Source organism: Octopus sinensis, linkage group LG13 (genome assembly GCF_006345805.1).
Source record: "Octopus sinensis linkage group LG13, ASM634580v1, whole genome shotgun sequence".
Lineage (NCBI taxonomy): Eukaryota > Metazoa > Mollusca > Cephalopoda > Octopoda > Octopodidae > Octopus > Octopus sinensis.
In genome coordinates, this window is record NC_043009.1 from 37203008 (window position 1) to 37222696 (window position 19689).

At 37.8% G+C, this 19689-nt stretch overlaps 2 protein-coding genes across 2 annotated transcripts; one reads left to right on the forward strand and one right to left on the reverse strand.

Annotated features, from left to right (window-relative positions):
* Positions 1 to 4558: 4558 nt before the first annotated feature.
* LOC118765797 lies at positions 4559 to 5541 on the reverse strand. The gene is made up of 2 exons (XM_036508321.1): positions 5421 to 5541; positions 4559 to 5323 (listed from the first exon to the last, which is right to left on the reverse strand). Exons 1-2 carry the CDS (start codon positions 5435 to 5437, stop codon positions 4576 to 4578), a joined length of 765 nt encoding a protein of 254 aa, XP_036364214.1. The 5' UTR covers positions 5438 to 5541; the 3' UTR covers positions 4559 to 4575.
* Positions 5542 to 6166: 625 nt separating this feature from the next.
* On the forward strand, positions 6167 to 18516 carry LOC115218450 (trans-1,2-dihydrobenzene-1,2-diol dehydrogenase). The gene is made up of 7 exons (XM_029788273.2): positions 6167 to 6310; positions 8481 to 8592; positions 9591 to 9754; positions 11618 to 11867; positions 13929 to 14053; positions 14297 to 14447; positions 16680 to 18516. Exons 1-7 carry the CDS (start codon positions 6227 to 6229, stop codon positions 16781 to 16783), a joined length of 990 nt encoding a protein of 329 aa, XP_029644133.1. The 5' UTR covers positions 6167 to 6226; the 3' UTR covers positions 16784 to 18516.
* The last annotated feature ends 1173 nt before the right edge of the window (positions 18517 to 19689 follow it).

The following is a 19689-nucleotide window of genomic DNA, read 5'->3' on the forward strand; positions in this document are numbered from 1 at the left end:
TTCAGATAACTAATCAATGTGATAAACAGGGATAGCTAATCTTTAAACCAGGTCCATTTTGTGTGTGCATGCGCTACCAACCACATGGTTCCGGGTTCAGTCCCACTGCGTGGAATGTTGGGCAAGTGTCTTCTACTATAGCCTCGGGACGACCAAAGCCTTGTGAGTGGATTTGGTAGACGGAAACTGAAAGAAGCCTGTCGTATATATGTATATATATATATGTGTGTGTCTGTGTTTGTCCCCCTAGCATTGCTTGACAACCGATGCTGGTGTGTTTACGTCGCCGTCACTTGGCGATTCAGCAAAAGAGACCGATAGAATAAGTACTGGGCTTACAAAGAATAAGTCATGGGGTCGATTTGCTCGACTAAAGGCGGTGCTCCAGCATGGCCACAGTCAAATAACTGAAACAAGTAAAAGAGTAAAAGGGTAAAAGAGTATACGTAACAGCAAGATGTCTTATTGTTATAAATCGTTCATCTCAAATTTTGTGACATTTAAAATCCGAAAGTATTTGGAATACCGACATGACACGCTACATAAGGAAAATTCCGCAAAGTGCTGCTGCGAAGGTTTCAAGCACTCTGTTGTGTGCCTTTATGACTTGTACCGTCACCTCTTCTGCATGACCTTCCCCAGATAAGGTGATCTTGCCGTTGACATCAGTTTGCTATCAACAGCCATCACAGTAGCACCTTTGCTCGTTACTCATTGTAATTATCACCTGTTTTGTGCTCTGGTGGAAATGTCAAAAAAAAAAATGATCATAGGTAAAAGGAAAATATAGACAAAGTAAAACAAAGAAAATGCTGGAAAAAGTAGTTGGCAGAGAGGGAGAGAGAGAAAAAGAATCAGACAGACAGACTAAATAGCTGTCAGGTTTGTCAAATATGTTTATAAATCGGACGAAATAATACATTGTTCTCGCTCACTGAGTGCTAAACGTGACAAAACGATTAAAAAAAGAAATAAAAAATAAAAAGTAGCATAATCGAAATGAAACTGTTTCACTCACACACAACTTGTTACCAGTTCAAATATTTGAACCCGTCACGAAGAAAATTTCTCGTTGCAGACAAATAGATGTAAATACGCCGATTCAGGAGCTCAGATACAACAGTTTGGATAAGGCGGTTATGAGCTGATTCTGTATCTGGATGGAAGCACTCCGTCGGTTACGACGACGAGGGTTCCGGTTAATCCGAATCAACGGAACAGCCTGCTCGTGAAATTAACGTGTAAGTGGCTGAGCACTCCACAGACACGTGTACACTTAACGTAGTTCTCGGGGATATTCAGCGTGACACAGAGGCCGGCCCTTTGAAATACAGGTACAACAGAAACAGGAAGTAAGAGTGAGAGAAAGTTGTGGTGAAAGAGTACAGCAGGGATCACCACCATCCCCTGCCGGAGATCGTGGAGCTTTAGGTGTTTTCATCATAAACACTCACAACGCCCGGTCTGGGAATCGAAACCGCGATCCTATGACTGCGAGTCCGCTGCCCTAACCACTGGGCCATTGCGCCTCCGATTCTGTATCTACACCAACTTGTCTATAGCTACGAATTTTTCTCAATAACAAAATACAGTGAATGGCTTTATTTCGAGTTCGAATATGCCTAGAGCGTAGTTGAACTAGAAATAAGTTGATATTTATATGGTTGCAAGAATAAAATTCGTTCGCTTTTCCAATGTTATTTGGATAAACACGAAAAATATTTTTATTGAAGTTGTTTTATGTTACCTCCATTCTTCCACAACAGCTTTAAGTTAATCGTTTTTGAAATTTGAATAAATTTTACCTCTTTTCAGATGTGTAATGATGGAGTGCCAATTACAAACCTAAGTTTCAAACCTACCAAAACCGTTCGAGACATCTGTGCTGTGTATCGAGAACGTACTATTACTGAGAGAATTGCACAGAAATCGTTTATACGCATCATGGAAGAGGAATTCGATCTCAATATTTCCCCGTTGTGGCCAAATTTTCAGTTCAAGAAACATCAATTGAATGAGCTCATCCACGATGACCTGCGCCAGTCCGCTAGAAAATTGGCCAAACAGATCTTTGCTCATTACATTCATTCGATGACTAAAGTCCAAAACTCGATGCATGTGTGCCACTTACTCTAAACGAAATAGAAACTCCTGCGTGGACACAAACGCTTGTGTAAGTATGCCTCGCACCATCTCCAGTGATAAAAAATTATTACGTCAATATGAACTATAAGAAAGAATAGTTGAGTCCCCAAAAGCGAGCAACATCTTAAGCCAAGCCAGAGCAACATCCACAAAGACAATGATTTACTTTTGGTGGGATTAGGAATGGCTAATCCACTATGAAATGCTTGAAAACAATCACACAGTCAGTGCAGTGTTTTACGTTCTACAAATGCACCAGCTCAACAAAATAGTCCAGCTGAAACGACCAGACCAGTGATACGACTGTGCTTTTTCAACACAAATCACACACCCACCCATGCCGCTCATATGGTCAGAAATGTTATTCAGGAGTTCGGTTGGGAAGTTCTACCGTACCCACTATATTCTCTTGATACAGCGCCTTATTACTTCTGTTCGGTCACTCTCCAACAGATTGCGAGGCGCTTCCTTCAACAAGAATTTGAAGCTGAAAAGGTTGCTCGATAAATTCTTAAACTGAAGACCTAGTGTTTCCTGACGTCAAGGCATTCGTCAGTTAGTAGAACGTTGGTAAGAAGTCGACAACGATGAAGGGGAATATATTCTTGATCGAGGTGTTAAACTTGAAGATGAATTGCAAGAAATAAAATTAAAAGACGAACGAATTTATCTGACAACTCTATAAGAGAGAGGGGGAGAGAGAGAGAGAGAGAGAAAATGGTAAAAACATCGCCAGGAAGAGTGTCAAAAAAAAATCCACGATTCCTTTGCGCGTACAAAACAATTATAAGGAAACAAAATCCCTGGCGTAAATGTATTGGATTTCAAATTACAACTGTTCATGAAATATAATTTTTCTTTGTGAATTGCTTTTTAAAAATTTACCCCTATGAAAAAGGTTTAGCTATTATTTCATGAAGTATATTTTAAGTACAAGACGTCTTTCTCTCTGAATACCCATGTTATTAAAAGCCTTGGGTTGGCAACTAAGTTCCCGCCGTTTTTTTAAATTTAAATTTTTTAAAAGGTTTAATAAAAAATAACAACTAATTAATCAATAATGTATTCACCCTTGTTGTTTACAACTTCTTCCCAACGTTCAACAAGATTTTCAATAGGGGAGACCGGGGTTAGTTGACTACATTTTTTACATTTTCACTGACAGAGCAATACTGTTTAATGTATTACACGCATAAATCAACCACAGCAGAAGACTTACGAAGCTAGAGATCTCATCTGCTTATTGTCTGGATTTATATTTTGTGCATTTTCTAAGACCACTTAAATGTGTCAACTTGCCCTGATACCGGGGCAAGTTGACACATTTAATAGGGTATGTTGACACATGAATGCATTTTCTTGGAACATACATGTTAGTGGACAGAAACACATGATATAAGCTTGTTGGTTTGATTAAGGGCCTTTATTACGGTTTCATTACATATCATCATCAGAGTCACAATTTGGGCATGTGTATATTGTCAGACCTGGTGTGCATGCCTCGTGAGCCCAACCTTTACAATCAGAGCATTTAAGCCACACTTCCCTTCCTTTGCTGTTGGAAAAAGGCTCGCAGCACACTAAGCAATAGCACTCTTCCTCATCAGAGGTATCACTTTCTTGAATTTGAACTTTTTTCTTAACAATTGGACCTTTTCTTTTCGTTGACCTGCCCTTACTGAGTCCCTTTCCTATCGTTCCTTTATCAATGTTTGTCTTCTTTTTACTTTTACTATGATTGCTATTTTAACCGGCGAGTCAGTGAGGATTTTAGAACAACGTTTCTTTCTTCCTCTGGTTGATTCTTTCCTAGGGCCTGCTTTGGGTAGTGGACGGGTTTGAAATGGTGAAAGAAAAGACCAGACGGATATGTTGCTTGAAGGCCCAGGTGTTGCAGGTGCTGAAGGCCCAGGTGCTGAAAGTGCAGGATCCGGTCGGTCAGTGACATAGCTTGGTGCAAAGTTGCTGTCTGTGAAAATGTTGCGATTAACAGGGCATATTCCTGTAGAAGAAAAGCCACTAAGGATGTTCGTCGAAGTTGCAGTCAATGGCCATGCAGTTTTGACAATACACAGAATGTCACAAATGGTCATGGTCTGGCCAGGATGGTTGATATGCCAGTCATCAATGGCAGTGTTTGTGTACTTCTTCAGTGGTCCATAGACCGCTTTGTCTAAAGGCTGTAACCTGTGTGTGCAGTGAGGTGGGAAAGAAAGCATGGTGATGCCATTGTCTGAGGCATAAGTCAGCCCCTCAATACTAAGGTGGGAATCGTGATTGTCCAGTAAGAGAAGGCACGGTGACTGCTTTGAACATTTCACATTCCTCACAAGGTGTTGAAGGAATTTCACAAACTGCTCCTCACACATCCAAACAGAAGGATTAGCACCTCCATCGCTGCCTGATGGTCCATTGTTCAGGAAATGTGGCCTAAAGTTCATCCGGGGAAAAACAAAAAAACGGTGGTATGCTGTTTCCAGCGGCATTTACACAGCATGCCAATGTGACCCTTTCCGCTCTTGGCATTTTTCCCACTTGCTTTGTTCCTTTCCTGGAAATAATTCTATTGGGGCGCTGCACAGTTGTTATGCCAGTTTCATCCATGTTGTAGATACTGAATGGATCAAATTTATACCGAAGCATCACCTCAGCAAGTTGGTTGAAAAACATAGCAACATTTGTCTTGTTGAAACTTGTTGCTCGGGCCAACCTTGTTGCCTGTGGACTTCTTATGGATAAATTTGTGTGTCGTTGAAGATATCCAGAGAACCAGTCTTCACTTGCCATTTCTGTCTCATGCCAGGTTGGAGGAATATCACATCCATGTGCCTTTGACAACTGAAAAGCCAATTTCCGCACATCCTTTGGAGCAAGCCCATAGTAAATTTCTGCGGCAGCCAAAACATAAGCCTCTGACTGATTTTCGAACTCGTCGGTGAGAACTTGCCGTGGCTTTTTGTATCCACTAAGACTGTGATCGTTGTTGTTTGCTTCAGCGGCCTTGGTGCAGTAGCGAGGCAGAGATTTTAAAGGGATGTCAAATGTCCTCGAAGCTTCCCGCAAGGAGATGACACGAGCTCGGACCTGTTGAATAGCTTGTTGGATTACATCTTGTGGAAGGGTTGCCCTCTCGCTTTTGCGTTTGTAGTGTCGCACCATGACAATTGTAGATCTAGGTCTGTAAAGAGAGAGAGAGAGGGAGAAAAAGAAAAGCATTTTAGCTCATTGCATAATCCAACAGTGAAAGCAAAACAAAGCTCTGAGTGTTTACCTACTTTTTAGTTTCAAGCATGCCTGGTCACGGCATAATTTCATGCTTATACATCAGTGGTACAGCTTACAAAGCTGAGGCAGTATACAAGCTGTTGACTAAGTAGGTAGCGGTATGAAGATAGAATAGGTTAGTATAGATAAAGATAGTTGATCTAAAACTATAGTCTTAGAAGCACTCCGTCGGTTACGACGACGAGGGTTCCGGTTGATCCGAATCAACGGAACAGCCTGCTCGTGAAATTAACGTGTAATTGGCTGAGCACTCCACAGACACGTGTACCCTTAACGTAGTTCTCGGGGATGTTCAGCGTGACACAGAGAGTGACAAGGCCGGCCCTTTGAAATACAGGTACAACAGAAACAGGAAGTAAGAGTGAGAGAAAGTTGTGGTGAAAGAGTACAGCAGGGATCACCACCATCCCCTGCCGGAGCCTTGTGGAGCTTTAGGTGTTTTCGCTCAATAAACACTTACAACGCTCGGTCTGGGAATCGAAACCGCGATCCTATGACCGCGAGTCCGCCGCCCTAACCACTGGGCCATTGCGCCTCCACTAAAAATATAGAAAGCAATACATAAATTACTTAATGAATTGATCCAATGTACCAGACATGAATCAAATTGTTCTTAATCTCCATATCTTAAAGTATGTAATTCTTAAAAAAAAAAATCGAAAGACCTTAAAAACGAAAGACAAAAATTGCAAACTTAAAAGTTTGCTAAACATGTTATCTCCCTTGTACAAAGTTTCTAGGGCGTCGTGTCTCGGTAACTGTCGACACTTTATTAGTGTATTTCAAAGGCGAAACAATGCGCTGGGGACTATGTTCAGCAGGTTTAATTGCAAACGATTTCTGCAATGCTTTGCACTGTTTAAATCCTTCAGAACATAAAGTAAGTAATGATTTTTTTCCTTTCATATTTACCTATTAATTTTTAATTTTATAAACTGACGCAGTGACATTTTTAATTTCATTTCTTCTGTATTCGCACTTAAGAGCTTCAACCACTCTTCTTGCATGTGGGTCAGCTCAGACTGCTGATGAAAGCCATTCCATAGAGAGCATTAAACTGTAACTATGGCAGAAAAAAAAAGATGGAATGGTCACAACTGGAAAGCTTCTAAAAACACGGATATTTAAAGGGGAAAAAAGCCATATCATTTGAGTGTAAAACATTCAGCTTTATGAAATAGCAGCTAAACTCACGTTTGAAAGAGAAAAATTTTAAGTAGTAATTTATCAACAAAACTTATTTCAGTTCCTCAGCAATCCTAACTCGAAACAGTACTTCTACGCTCGGGACTTAATTTCTTTATAATTGTTTTAATAATCCATAGCTTTGTATGCAAAAAGGAATCGACCAACTTATTTTACCCTTTTGAAAATTCTTGTTCCGTGGCAATTTTTTTTTTTTATATCTTCCTGGCAATGTCTTCTAATGTGAAAAAAAAAAATGTTAACCGATGCAAAGAAAATTACTAAATTTATCGTGGGAGAGATTAAAAAAAAAACACAAATACATATGCATACGTATATGTTTCATATTTAGGTTATGTTTATTTGGATTACTACTAAAGGGTCGCTTCGTAACATTTGGCTGTCAATAGAGGAGAATGTTAACTGCTATTTCGTCAGTTATCTGAATGTGCTCGACATAGACCTAGTGACTGCTTTATCTGCTCCTTACTGCCCCCCTCTCTACCGCCTCTCCCCTCTCTCTCTCTCTCTCTCTCTCTCTCTCAGCTAGCAACGTTTCCTGTTACTATCACCATCAGACAATTAGGTTTCAAATTTATCTCACTTCTGAAAGGTCACACGTAGAGAAGCAGTCATGTAATCGAAAAGCATATCACAATCCTTTCTAATTTAGGCACAAGGCATGTAATATTGGGGGCGGGGAGGAGAGTTAGTCGATTACATCGATTCTAGTACACAAATGGTACTTATTTTATTGACCACAAAAGGATGAAAGGCAAAGTCTACCTCGGTGGAATTTTAACTCAGAACATGAAGACAGACGAAATGCCGCTAAGCATTTTGCCGTGGTAACGATTCTGCCAGCTCACCACCCTAGAAAAGCATATCATAATTATCAGAACACGAAACTGCTCAACTAGTCGGGCGTTGTAGCTTGGAGCATTGTACTACAGGAGTAGAATAATGAATGAAAATGGAAATGAGGAAAGCTTCTAGGAAGAAAATATGTGCTTGCGTAGGGATGGCGGTGAGGACTGAGAAGGGAGTGGTGGACTGTTTATGTTTAACTGCATGAAACCCGGCAAATTTAACGGATCTTTACCCTTTGACCTACAGATTTAAAAAAATAATTTTTGTAACTAAACACTTTCAAACTTCGGACACTGGTAGAATCTTTTACTCGTAGCATTTTTGAGAAAAACTTATATTTACGAAGTTGTTTCACGTTAAAGTTATAGTATTTCGGTAATTTCAACCAATCAATGACGTGTATTCAGCTGAATAAAATTACTGCCGTTTTTTGTCAACAACTATCGGCGGTGAATTTTTCGTTTGTCACTGTTATTTATGACATCGTTCGTGCGTTTGTACTGGTTTTAGCTTTAAGGTGTTAGGGTATTAGGGTTAGGGTTGGGGTTAGGATTTTAGGGTTAGGGTTGTCATAAATAACAGTGACAAACGAAAAATACACCGCCGGAAGTTCTTATTGACAAACAACAGCAGTAATTTTATTCAACTGAATACACGTCATTGATTGGTTGAAATTACCGAAATACTACAACTTTAACTTGAAATAACTTCGTAAATACAAGTTTTTCTCAAAAATGCTAAGAGTAAAAGATTCTACCAGTGTCCGAAGTTTGAAAGTATTTAGTTACAAAAATTATTTTTTTAAATCTGTGGGTCAAAAGGTAAAGATCCGTTAAATTTGCCGGGTTTCATGCATTTTTGTCCCAAAATTTAAAGCAATTATTATTAACAGTAGATTCATAAATCTTTATTTATTTGTATACACTATTAACTACCATCCATTCCAATTATATCTACAATTATATAAACTTTACTTTATTTTGCTTTCCGTTTAGATAACTGCAGTGGTATCCAAGTCTTTAGAGAAGGCTAAAAAATTAGCTGACGAATTTAAAATACCAAATGTGTATACCAGCTATGAAGAATTTGCCAAAGATCCCAACATAGGTATGAAATGTATTTAGCCTAAATCATATTGTAAATTTTGTATATTATTTTACTCTTTTACTCATTTTTACTCTTTTACTTGTTTCAGTCATTTGACTGCGGCCATGCTGGAGCACCGCCTTTTAGTCGAGAAAATCGACCCCGGGACTTATTCTTTGTAAGCCCAGTACTTATTCTATCGGTCTCTTTTTGCCGAACCGCTAAGTGACGGGGACGTAAACACACCAGCATCGGTTGTCAAGCAATGCTAGGGAGACAAACACACAAACACATACACACATACACACATACATATATATATATACATATATACGACAGGCTTCTTTCAGTTTCTGTCTACCAAATCCACTCACAAGGCATTGGTCGGCCCGGGACTATAGCATAGGACACTAGCCCAAGGTGCCACGCAGTGGGACTGAACCCGGAACCATGTGGTTGGTTAGCAAGCTACTTACCACACAGCCACTCCTGCGCCTATTTTGTAAATTCCTTTAGATGTTTTAATACACTGCATTTGATTTGTCGTATACAAATTCAATTTTAACAACTGTTACTGTAATGTCTGGTACTGGACGACAAATAATAGACGAAGAAATGTATAGAATGGAATAGTAAGTTCAACTCTGAAAATGTGCCTTATGGACGAAATAGCACTGGATCAAGACGATTCCGGATACGCTGTGACGTATATATGCACAAGTCTCACCATAACAGGAAAATAGATATGAAAATTATGAATATGATGATAATTAACATTATCATCAATAATGATAATTCCAATAATAATAGAATAGGCATAAATATTACATTGTGTTTCCTTAAAGTTGAAGGAATTAATAGCCAATTTACAAACACTTGTTAAGATTTCCTCTTTTACCAAATATTCTATATCAAAATATATTGCTGTTAAGTATTTTATTATATGTGTAAACAACACTTTCAGTATGTAAATAAATAACTTTGACAAAAAAAAAGTAATTCTATTTTGTCTTTCTTAGATCTGGTGTACCTTTCAACTGCAAACAGTTTTCATCACCCTCTTTCCATTCTTATGCTTAACAATGGTAAACCAGTTCTGTGTGAGAAAACCTGTGCTTGTAACACGAAGCAGACACAAGAAATGATTGAACTTGCAAAGTCAAAGAAATTATTTTTCATGGAGGTATGTCTTTTAATACTAAAATAGTGTATGTTGGTACGATGTTGTTCTCTCTCCCTATATAATCCCTAATGAAGAAGACCCACAATCAAAATCTTTCCAGTCATAACCATCACGTCTTTTGATGGTTGTATTTGTTTATGTAATACATTACCTGATATATCTTTCCTATCATAAGACCCTAGTGTAATTTAGTTTCTTTTTCTAGCAGACTGAGTAACTATGTAAAACAATGGTTCTCTGCTATTTTCCCCACATGCATTCTTTTCGCCATATTTCAAAATTCCACTTGCCACTTTGCAAATATTCTAAGTCAAAAATGTCATTCCTAATATGCTTATAATAGTGAAAAATCGTTCTTTTTTTCAGAAGTATATACACATTAATTGAATTATTTCTGTGACTGAGTTTTTCAAATTTTACAGCTATAGAAAATGTTGAAATTCAAATCTCAAAAAAAAAATAGGGTTTTTTTTTTTTGTCAAATACATAATTAATTTTCTTGAAGTGTATTTCAGTAAACAAAATGTTTAATAGTATCGTAGTGCAGTGGTTTTCAACCAGGGTTCCGCCAGCACAGTGCAGGGGTTCCGCAAGAAGTTACAAAAATGCTAAAATCGGCAGTAATTTTTAATTCTCCTGTGCAGATATGTGTGCATAAGACCATTAAATTATTGCACAGGGGTTCCTCGAGCCAATGGAATGTTTCCTTGGGGTTCCGCTCCAGCAAAAAGTTTGAAAAGCACTGTCGTAGTGTATTATAGAACTTTATATATCAATTTATCATAAGATTAGTCTCTAAGAAACCTGTATCTGTTTATTTTATTTTCCCTTTTTCAATTGTAGTATAGATTGGAGGAATGCTTAAAAGGGAACAATGCATTCATTTTTTCTTTCCAGTTTACTTAATTTTTCATTCGAAACGGGGTTTAAAATCGTTGTTGACACGAATTAAAGCTACTCATTATATTGTTCTTTGTGTCACTGTCAGATAGGAGTCACACGTCAAGGACCAAAAGGTGGGGGATAGTGTTTTTTGTATTGGTTTTGGCGTTGGTGGTGGTGTGGATGATGATAGACGTTTTTGGTGGTCGTCGTCGTATTGTTCTTGTTAAGTGTATTGTCGTCGTTTAATCTCGAGTCAGTTATTGATCGAAGATCAAAAAACATATCCTTGAACTTCTAAAGTACACTGGTACAACATTATCTCACGTGATTACCTTTTATTTTAGATGAAGTCGTTTATGTTGTTCATACGATTGTTGCTATTGTCGCCGATTATTAAGGAGTCGGTGGGTTGGTAATAGTAGAAGTTGTAAACGGACTTGATGCAATTTTTAAATACTTAAAATTTATCCGACTTTCCGGAGCGGTGAAATTACAGAGCATATTCCCAAGTCAGTGGTTATGCTTCATAATTTCCGTATATGCGAATTTCCGAAACCTGAGATTGTCGTAACACGGAGGATGTCTTTATATATTTAGTATAAACATGCGTTATCAATTTTTTAAAAAAATTGATAAGTGTGTTGAAAAGCTTTACGTCTTCTTGCTCTGTTATATTGTGCATGGATGTCGACTCCATCATGAGTTGGAGTCGGCAACGATGTCGAAAGGCCGTACAGCAGACTCGATAGGCACAAAGATGAGGGAGATAGTAGTAAAATATTAAAGATCACAACTCGGGGATGTGTTTGTTTTAATGACTTTTTCCTACTTTTATTTAAATATATCTCATGATGTATTTCTTCCTACCTTAGTTTATATGTTCCTATCGTGTCTTTCTTTCTGCCTTACCCTTCGTTTTCATTTCTGACTTTATCTATATTTCTTTATAGTTTTGCTTTCGCGTTGTCATTCTTTCAGGCTTTGTGGTCCAACTTCTTCCCAGCTTACAAAGCCCTTAGAGAAATCATTGACTCTGGAACCATAGGAAAAATACGCTACGTAGATGCAGCTCACTTTTACGACTTATTTTCACGTGATTTTGTATCACAGAAGTCTTTGGGTGGAGGAGGTCTCTTGTGTACTGCTGTGTATGTAATATGGCTTGCAAGATTTGTATTTAAACAGGATCCCGAAACTATTACTGCTGTTGGAACGATTGCTGACACAGGTAATTATATAATTAATAAAATTGTAATGTTTCTTGTGTACCTCCTTTATTGCTTTTGATAATTTTACGATCACAATTCTATCCTCTTTACTCTCTTTAATTGAGTATCCGTATTCCTTGACGAGTGGGATTTCGTATGTGTAGATGCTTAAGAAAACAAACCTACACATCCATAACACATCTCTCACATAACTGAGTAAGCAAGTATAACTAAAATAAACGTAAGTCATTATTTTGAAAGGATCTCAAAGTTAATAGAAGAAATAAGTATCATTCAAGGAATCATCTTCGTTTGAGTTTATAATACTGAGTCCCTGTACTCTTAAATAATTTCTCATCATTGAACAATAAATACATATTAATAATTAAAGAGAAAGTGAAACACAACTTTAGTTTTAAAAAATCAGAGAAAAATGTCGGCATATTCTCAATAAAGTTATTATACTTTTAGAGAGTGTTAAATAAAGGAAGATTTGCATTGTTGTAGAATTATAGAGCCTTTTAAATTTTACGATGCTGTTATATTTACCTTTGTTAATTTTTGCAATAACATCAAAAACATTCGTTATACATCTGACACAGCGAAATAGAGTGGAGGAATATATTATCTCTGGCCAGGCTAAATTTCCTTCTACGACGTAGATGAGTTTCAACACATAATATTCTTTGCTAAATTACAATTATTTCTCAATAACGAAATAGTTGAGAAAAATTACTTTTGAAGCCAACGAAGAAACCTCCTATACTATCACTCGACCTGTAACAAATGACAGCTTCTTCAAATCACATCTTGCAAACTAAACGGGTTCATTTGATAATAATATAGTCCTAGATATATTATGGCAGTAAAAAAAAACAGTATAGTCATAATTTGTATGCTTTCCATCATACATCTGTACAACTACAGCTCGAAAACCAACTTTCAAATGAGAGACAGAGTTGAGAAGGCTGTAGAACTGAGAGAAAGAGCGTGATATGATAAAATAAACTGTTTTCCCTTAAAGTGTAAGCTCGTATATGTTTGAATTGAGCCATCCCAAATCTGAGCCATTTAAACTATTTTCATTTCCTCTGTGGAAGCACTCCGTCGGTTACGACGATGAGGGTTCCGGTTGATCCGATCAACGGAACAGCCTGCTCGTGAAATTAACGTGTAAGTGGCTGAGCACTCCACAGACACGTGTACCCTTAACGTAGTTCTCGGGGATATTCAGCGTGACACAGAGAGTGACAAGGCCGGCCCTTTGAAATACAGGTACAACAGAAACAGGAAGTAAGATTGAGAGAAAGTTGCGGTGAAAGAGTACAGCAGGGATCACCACCATGCCCTGCCGGAGCCTTGTGGAGCTTTAGGTGTTTTCGCTCAATAAACACTCACAACGCCCGGTCTGGGAATCGAAACCGCGATCCTACGACCGCGAGTCCGCTGCCCTAACCACTGGGCCATTGCGCCTCCACCATTTCGTCTGTACCCAAGTCATATCCTCTCTGATTTACGTGTACACATGTTAGAAACATCCTATCATGCACTGAGGTGATTTGACTCAAACGTGTTTAATTCTACATCATATCACACAGCATATAATGAAGTCTCTTAACTGTACATCTCCATAGATAGTCTGACTGTAAGATTTGTTTATATATGCATAATTCATTACTGAGAAGGTTTATATCAGTGGCACCATGTGTTAGATTGAATTAAATTGTAAATGAATACAGAAGAGCCGTGTGTTGGTATCAAAAGGAAAACCCGAGGTTTGGATGGCCTTTATCATTTTTGGTGAAGATTCCCCTCCTTGCATTAAACCTCTCCTTAAACCTCTACATCATCTCATGGTACACCAACGTATACAACTTATGCTTCTAGATCAAAGTTTGACTCTATTGAGTGTTAAAAAATGAAATGTTAAAGGATTGAGACGTCTATAGAGATCAGTTGTATTGCAAGGCCATGCAAACTTGAGGGAAAAGTTTGATGATGGCTATGGTGATTTGTATGGCATGATTGCTTTTATGAGTAATAATGAAATATAAGAAATGTTGTTGTTTCGTTTGGAAAAGGTGTCGACCAATCTGGCAATATTATTCTGACTTATAAGGATGGTGCCAGGGCCTCTTTGTCTTATAGCGTTGCTGTGAATGGAAGACGTGATGCATATATTTATGGAACCAAAGGCAAAATTTATGTAAGTAACCTTTAATTTAACGATATTTTAGCGTTAAATTTGTTAATCTAGAATTTAAATTTACCTACTATTATAACCATTATTTACATTTAAAAGGTAAGATATATCATTTATATAAGACTTGTACTACATCTAACATTTATTAAATATAGTTATCGATTAATCTATTGTACTAAGTCTAAAATTTATTACAAGAAAATTAAACTACCTGAATGTATTTACTATATGTTCCTGTTTTAAAAGATACATCCACCATTTTGGAGTGCCAGCAAAATTGAGGTGAATGGAGAAGAAAGAGAATTTCCACCCCCCAAGTCTGATGCGAAGTATAATTACCCCAATAGCGCTGGATTAGCTTATGAGGCCGAAGATGTCCGTCTGTGTTTTGAGAAGGGTAAGTGTTTCATAATTCTTGTTTCTTTTATACTGTGAATACTATCACATATCTAGATATCGTTCTGACGAAACCTAGAGAAATACCCAAGTACTTCAATTTCATCTACCTATTACCTCAGTCTACTTGAGTAATAAAGGTAGAATGAGGTATTTTTACCTCTTGGCTGAAACAGCTGTAAGTTATTTTCCCAATTTATATTCTTGTATGTTATTTTGTAATAATTACTGATATCCTTATATATTAATATATTTTATATCTTATATGTAAAGCATAATATGTTATACATGTATGTATATTCTTTTAATTGTCGGTTTAGTAAATAAATAAATAAGTTAACATAATATAATGGCTAAAAGTTGATGAACCACCTATTGATCCCCTCCACTTTCTTATTGCTATATAAATTAATGGTAACGTATCTCTTTACCTTCACCCATTTAGTACACTAAATAATGTAATTGCAATGCAATAAAAAACACTTGTGTATTAATAATTGGGTATTCTACCAGCAGTATATTTGATAGATATTATCCCTTAGTGGGTTGGATTCACAACCTCTAACTTTCTTGGAGTTATATATATATTTATATATATATATATATATAGCATGTGGGTGTGAGCAGGGAAAAGAAACTGCTGTTGCCGTGCTTCTCCCTTCATTAGCTATTACTATAATCTTCATAACCACGGATAGGAACAGAACAATCAGTGAAGAAGTCAGTGGTCACAATCTTTGTACAGCTAGAAATATTTAGCTGGACGTGGGCATGGCTCTGTGGTTAAAAAGTTCACTTTGTAACCACGAAGTACAAGTTCAATAACGGGAGTATCTTCTCTCTATGCTTATGATGACGAACATCTTCGTAGTGAAATTTAGAGACAAGGTGTGGAAACTTATTTCCATCACTGTACATAGTTTTCCTTCCACGTCCCAAATCACTATGTCTGGTCTATTATGCTTACATCTTGTTGAGATTTTTCTTCCGACGGATCACCTTATACAATATTTTGGCAACAATATAATGTCTTGTATGTAGATACTAACACGAAGACATTTTTGGATATCTGCTTGTGATGTAGTTGTGGAGGCGCAATGGCCTAGTGGTTAGGGCAGCGGACTCGCGGTCGTAGGATCGCGGTTTCGATTCCCAGACCGGGCGTTGTGAGTGTTTATTGAGCGAAAGCACCTAAAAGCTCCACGAGGCTCCGGCAGGGCATGGTGGTGATCCCTGCTGTACTCTTTCACCACAACTTTCTCTCACTCTTACTTCCTGTTTCTGTTGTACCTGTATTTCAAAGGGCCGGCCTTGTCATTCTCTGTGTCACGTTGAATATCCACGAGAACTGCGTTAAGGGTACACGTGTCTGTGGAGTACTCAGCCACTTACACGTTAATTTCACGAGCAGGCTGTTCCGTTGATCGGATCAACCGGAACCCTCGTCGTCGTAACCGACGGAGTGCTTCCAGTCCAGCGATGTAGGTGATATCTTCGGTATTAACTCGACAAAGTCTGCATCGGTTGTCACATTTTGGTGTATTACATGCGTTTCTGTCTGTTTCATGCATCAAGAATTTAGTTGCTATTTCCTGTTCCTGGATAGCAAACGTATGCCCTTCAAAATGAGTTAGTGATCCTGTTGTTGTTCCGCGATAGTCTGCTTTGATATCAGTTAAAGTGATGAAGATACACACACTCTCTCTCTCTCTCTCTCTCTCTCATGCATAAATAAAGTCAGTGGAATTATCTCCCCTACATGCTTTTAGAAGTTAGACCCTACTATCTGTCATCCCCCCACCAGAAACCCCCAGAGATCATCTCTGTCTCGGATATTTTCAGTTTATTTTACAAGTCTTCACAGACACAAAAAACCCACCTGAATGTTGTGCGCGCGCACTTCACTTATGTATCTTGAAGAAAACTTGTAAAGAAACTAGAAACAGTGCTTTCTTTGAGCAAGTCTTTTGCAATATTGGCCCAGAATCCAGTCACATCGATCAATGCTTCATTGGATTCCCTACTTTGCAGTTAAGTGGTGAGCTGTAGGAAGATAATTTCTCTTTCCAAAACATTATCTACCAATGCAAACATGAGAAAATATGTCAACACTTAAAAAAAATATTTCCTTCTGACATAAATAAACATTGAATTTATCTTCCTCTGTATCAAAATATTAAGGTTTTTTTGTAATTCCTTTTTACATTTGTTTTTTTTCTTTCTGTTTCTAAAGGTCAGCTGGAATGTCCTGCTCACACTCATTCTGATACTTTGTCAATTATAAAAGTTATTGACGAGGTTCGACGACAACTCGAAGAGACGCATCAGAAAAATTAAGGTCTTTATACGGAGGAAGAAAAAGAAAATATAGCTATAAGAGAATAGAGCGTTTACTTACAATTATTGATAATCTAGATTATACATACATGCAGAAGTTTATCATTTAGATATAAATGAGTATGTCTAAATATGCTACTATATGCATGAGAATACATACATAAAACAAAACCTACGAATTCAGTTTCGAATCTAAGCTCGGAGAAGGAAGTGTTAATTTTTACAAGCTGATGTGAAATGTTTTCGCTTTGACGTACTATAGCACGGGCTCTTTTCCAAGTAAGCTTTAATTCGTCTTCCGAAAGCAATTTAGAATGGGCAGTCTCATCACGAATACCGGAAATCAAACATTGCAAAGCCATTTCGTTTTCAAACATTTTCAGAGGAATCAGATTGTATTCACACTCAGGTAAAGCTTGTTGTATTCTGGCAATGAAATCATTGCAATCTTTTTCAAGTTTCTAATTTAGTTTTGTAAAACAGAAACGTGCTGTGTACACATTTTTTGCAGGTCCCCAAAGTTCATTCAGTAAACCAGCACTTTAGTTAATGTCGCAGATTCCGTAATTCTTAATACGTCAAAGTGTCTTTGTTCTTCCTTCACGAGAAATTGGCGTAATAACTTTATTTTGTGATATTCTGATAAATTAATGGTTGGTTGTAGTACCGGAAGTACTTCTAAATAATCCAAATAATCCAGCGATTCCGTATAGCGGGGAATGGTTTGTCTGAAGTAATACTCCAGTTGTGTGGGTAAAGACAGCATAGCACACATGTCTGTCCTCGGCGCCAGTTAATAAGTACCAGTCATATTCCGGTAATATGTAATTCAGGTCATAGCCTAATGAAAACAGAATACCGAACGCCTGCTGTAAATAAGACCGGCTTTAAAAAATATCCTTTCTTTACTGGGTTCTCATAAGAGGCGTCTACATCATTCTGACAGTCTTCAAAACATTTATTGTTGCAAAACAATTTACAGCAGGTTTTATAGATAGGAAAAGAACCAATCAGAATTAACCATCATGCACACACATACACGCTCCCGCACGATAGACTGAATGACACATAACAGATAATCGTTAGTTCAAGTTGTAACATAAAGTAAAAGAGAAACGTAAGGAAACTAGATACCATTGTTCTCAATGTGATATGTCACAGCGTGTGGTACCGTTTTGATTTCTACCATACGGAAGTTAAATTTGTAATTCACGTGATTGTAAATACATGAAGTTGGTCTGACTTGTGATATCGAGTGATCTTATTCAGGAAAAATACTGCATGAGCGTCCTGCACAGAGATATAATTTAGGTAAATAAACAGTAATTGCACTAAAGCGGTTGACGTAAATATACGCCGAACGTTACCTCGTACCGAGTGCTGATCACAATCGGCGAGATTATCGTTGCCGCGCGGTTGATGTAAATATACGCCGAACCATTGTCGTGCGCTAATTGATGATCTCAACCGAGATGATTACCGTCAATGCAACCTTGTTGCTTGATTTTTTAAAAAAAACCGTTGTCATGAGGTTCACCACTTTAAAATTCTGATTGCCAAACAGTTCTTGAAAACAAACGACACAATTGCCTTTTAACTTCCGTCTTACTTTAGTATTGTACAAAAAGCTTCACATCTTCATTATTAAGATACTGTTCACAGAGTATTCAATTAGATAGGGAACTCAATTTTTGTTTGTTTACCTTCTTGATAATAAACTCCAATAAAATCTTCGAGCGCGTTGTTGATATTAAACTGATAAAAGAAAGTTTTAAAACAAATGAGAAATCTTTGAATCTGCCTACCATTGCAGGCGCACCATCAGATGTGTAGGCAACAACAATACGTTTCACATTGTTTTAAATAGGATTTCGACCGTGCTTAACTACCTTACTATAGATACATGCTAGATATCCTACCATACATCCCGAAAGGTCCTTTCCACTTGAATGCTCGTGGCCATCTTCAGACAACGAATTATTAAAGCCACACAGCGATAATTTCAGTTAGAATTTCAGCCGAGGGTGCGATAACTGCTTTCCTTCCCTAAATTTTCTTAAATCGTGCGCCATCCTTTAGCTTGGCCCGCTTGTCTTCGAGCGAGAAGCTCTATATCGCCCTATAGGATGCCACTTCTGCGAAGGAGATCATGCCAAGGGTACTGCCGGGGCTATTTTTTCTATTTTGTTGCTATTGATTTTTCCTTTATCACTTGCACTGCTTCCGTAGTTATTATTGTTATTGGAATTGCTGTTGCTGTTGATGTTGTTGTTGCTGTTGTTAAGCAACAAAACGGGTAAGGGTGATTAGGTGATGGTCTAGAGCTTAGGGGCGGGAGACCCCAGACCTTGGAAAACAAAAAACTTTGATCGTCTTGTTGTAGTCGAGGTCTCTTCGTTGACGCCCGACACCACTGGGAGGTGGCCCTCGAAGTCGCTGGAAATGGAAATCTCCAGGTCCAAATTCTTGAACGGCCTGCTGTTGCTGCCGTTACGGTCAATGATGATATTGACTCATTGACTGCTGCTTTTACAACTGTTGCTGCCGTTGTTGTATCTTTTATTAATGTTGTCCAAGTTGCTACTCTGTCGTTCTTCGCATTGCCAGTAGTGTTTTTAGACATTGTACCTTCAACTAAGAAACGTCCTCCTCTTTGGAGGGGAGAGTGAAGTATGGAAAACCTCAACGCATGTCGTACTTATCTCCTATCTCCTCCAAGCTCGCTGAGGGAGATACGAGATAAAATTACTTTCAAAACAAAATCTGAAATTTCTTTCAGCAAATTTGAGTCTCAGAAGGGCAATAAATAAAGAAACCAACAACCAACTACTTGGAATTTTGATTGTCTTAATAAAACGGTATGTAACAAAAAATTTTAAATGACTGTTCAAGATATATAAAACATG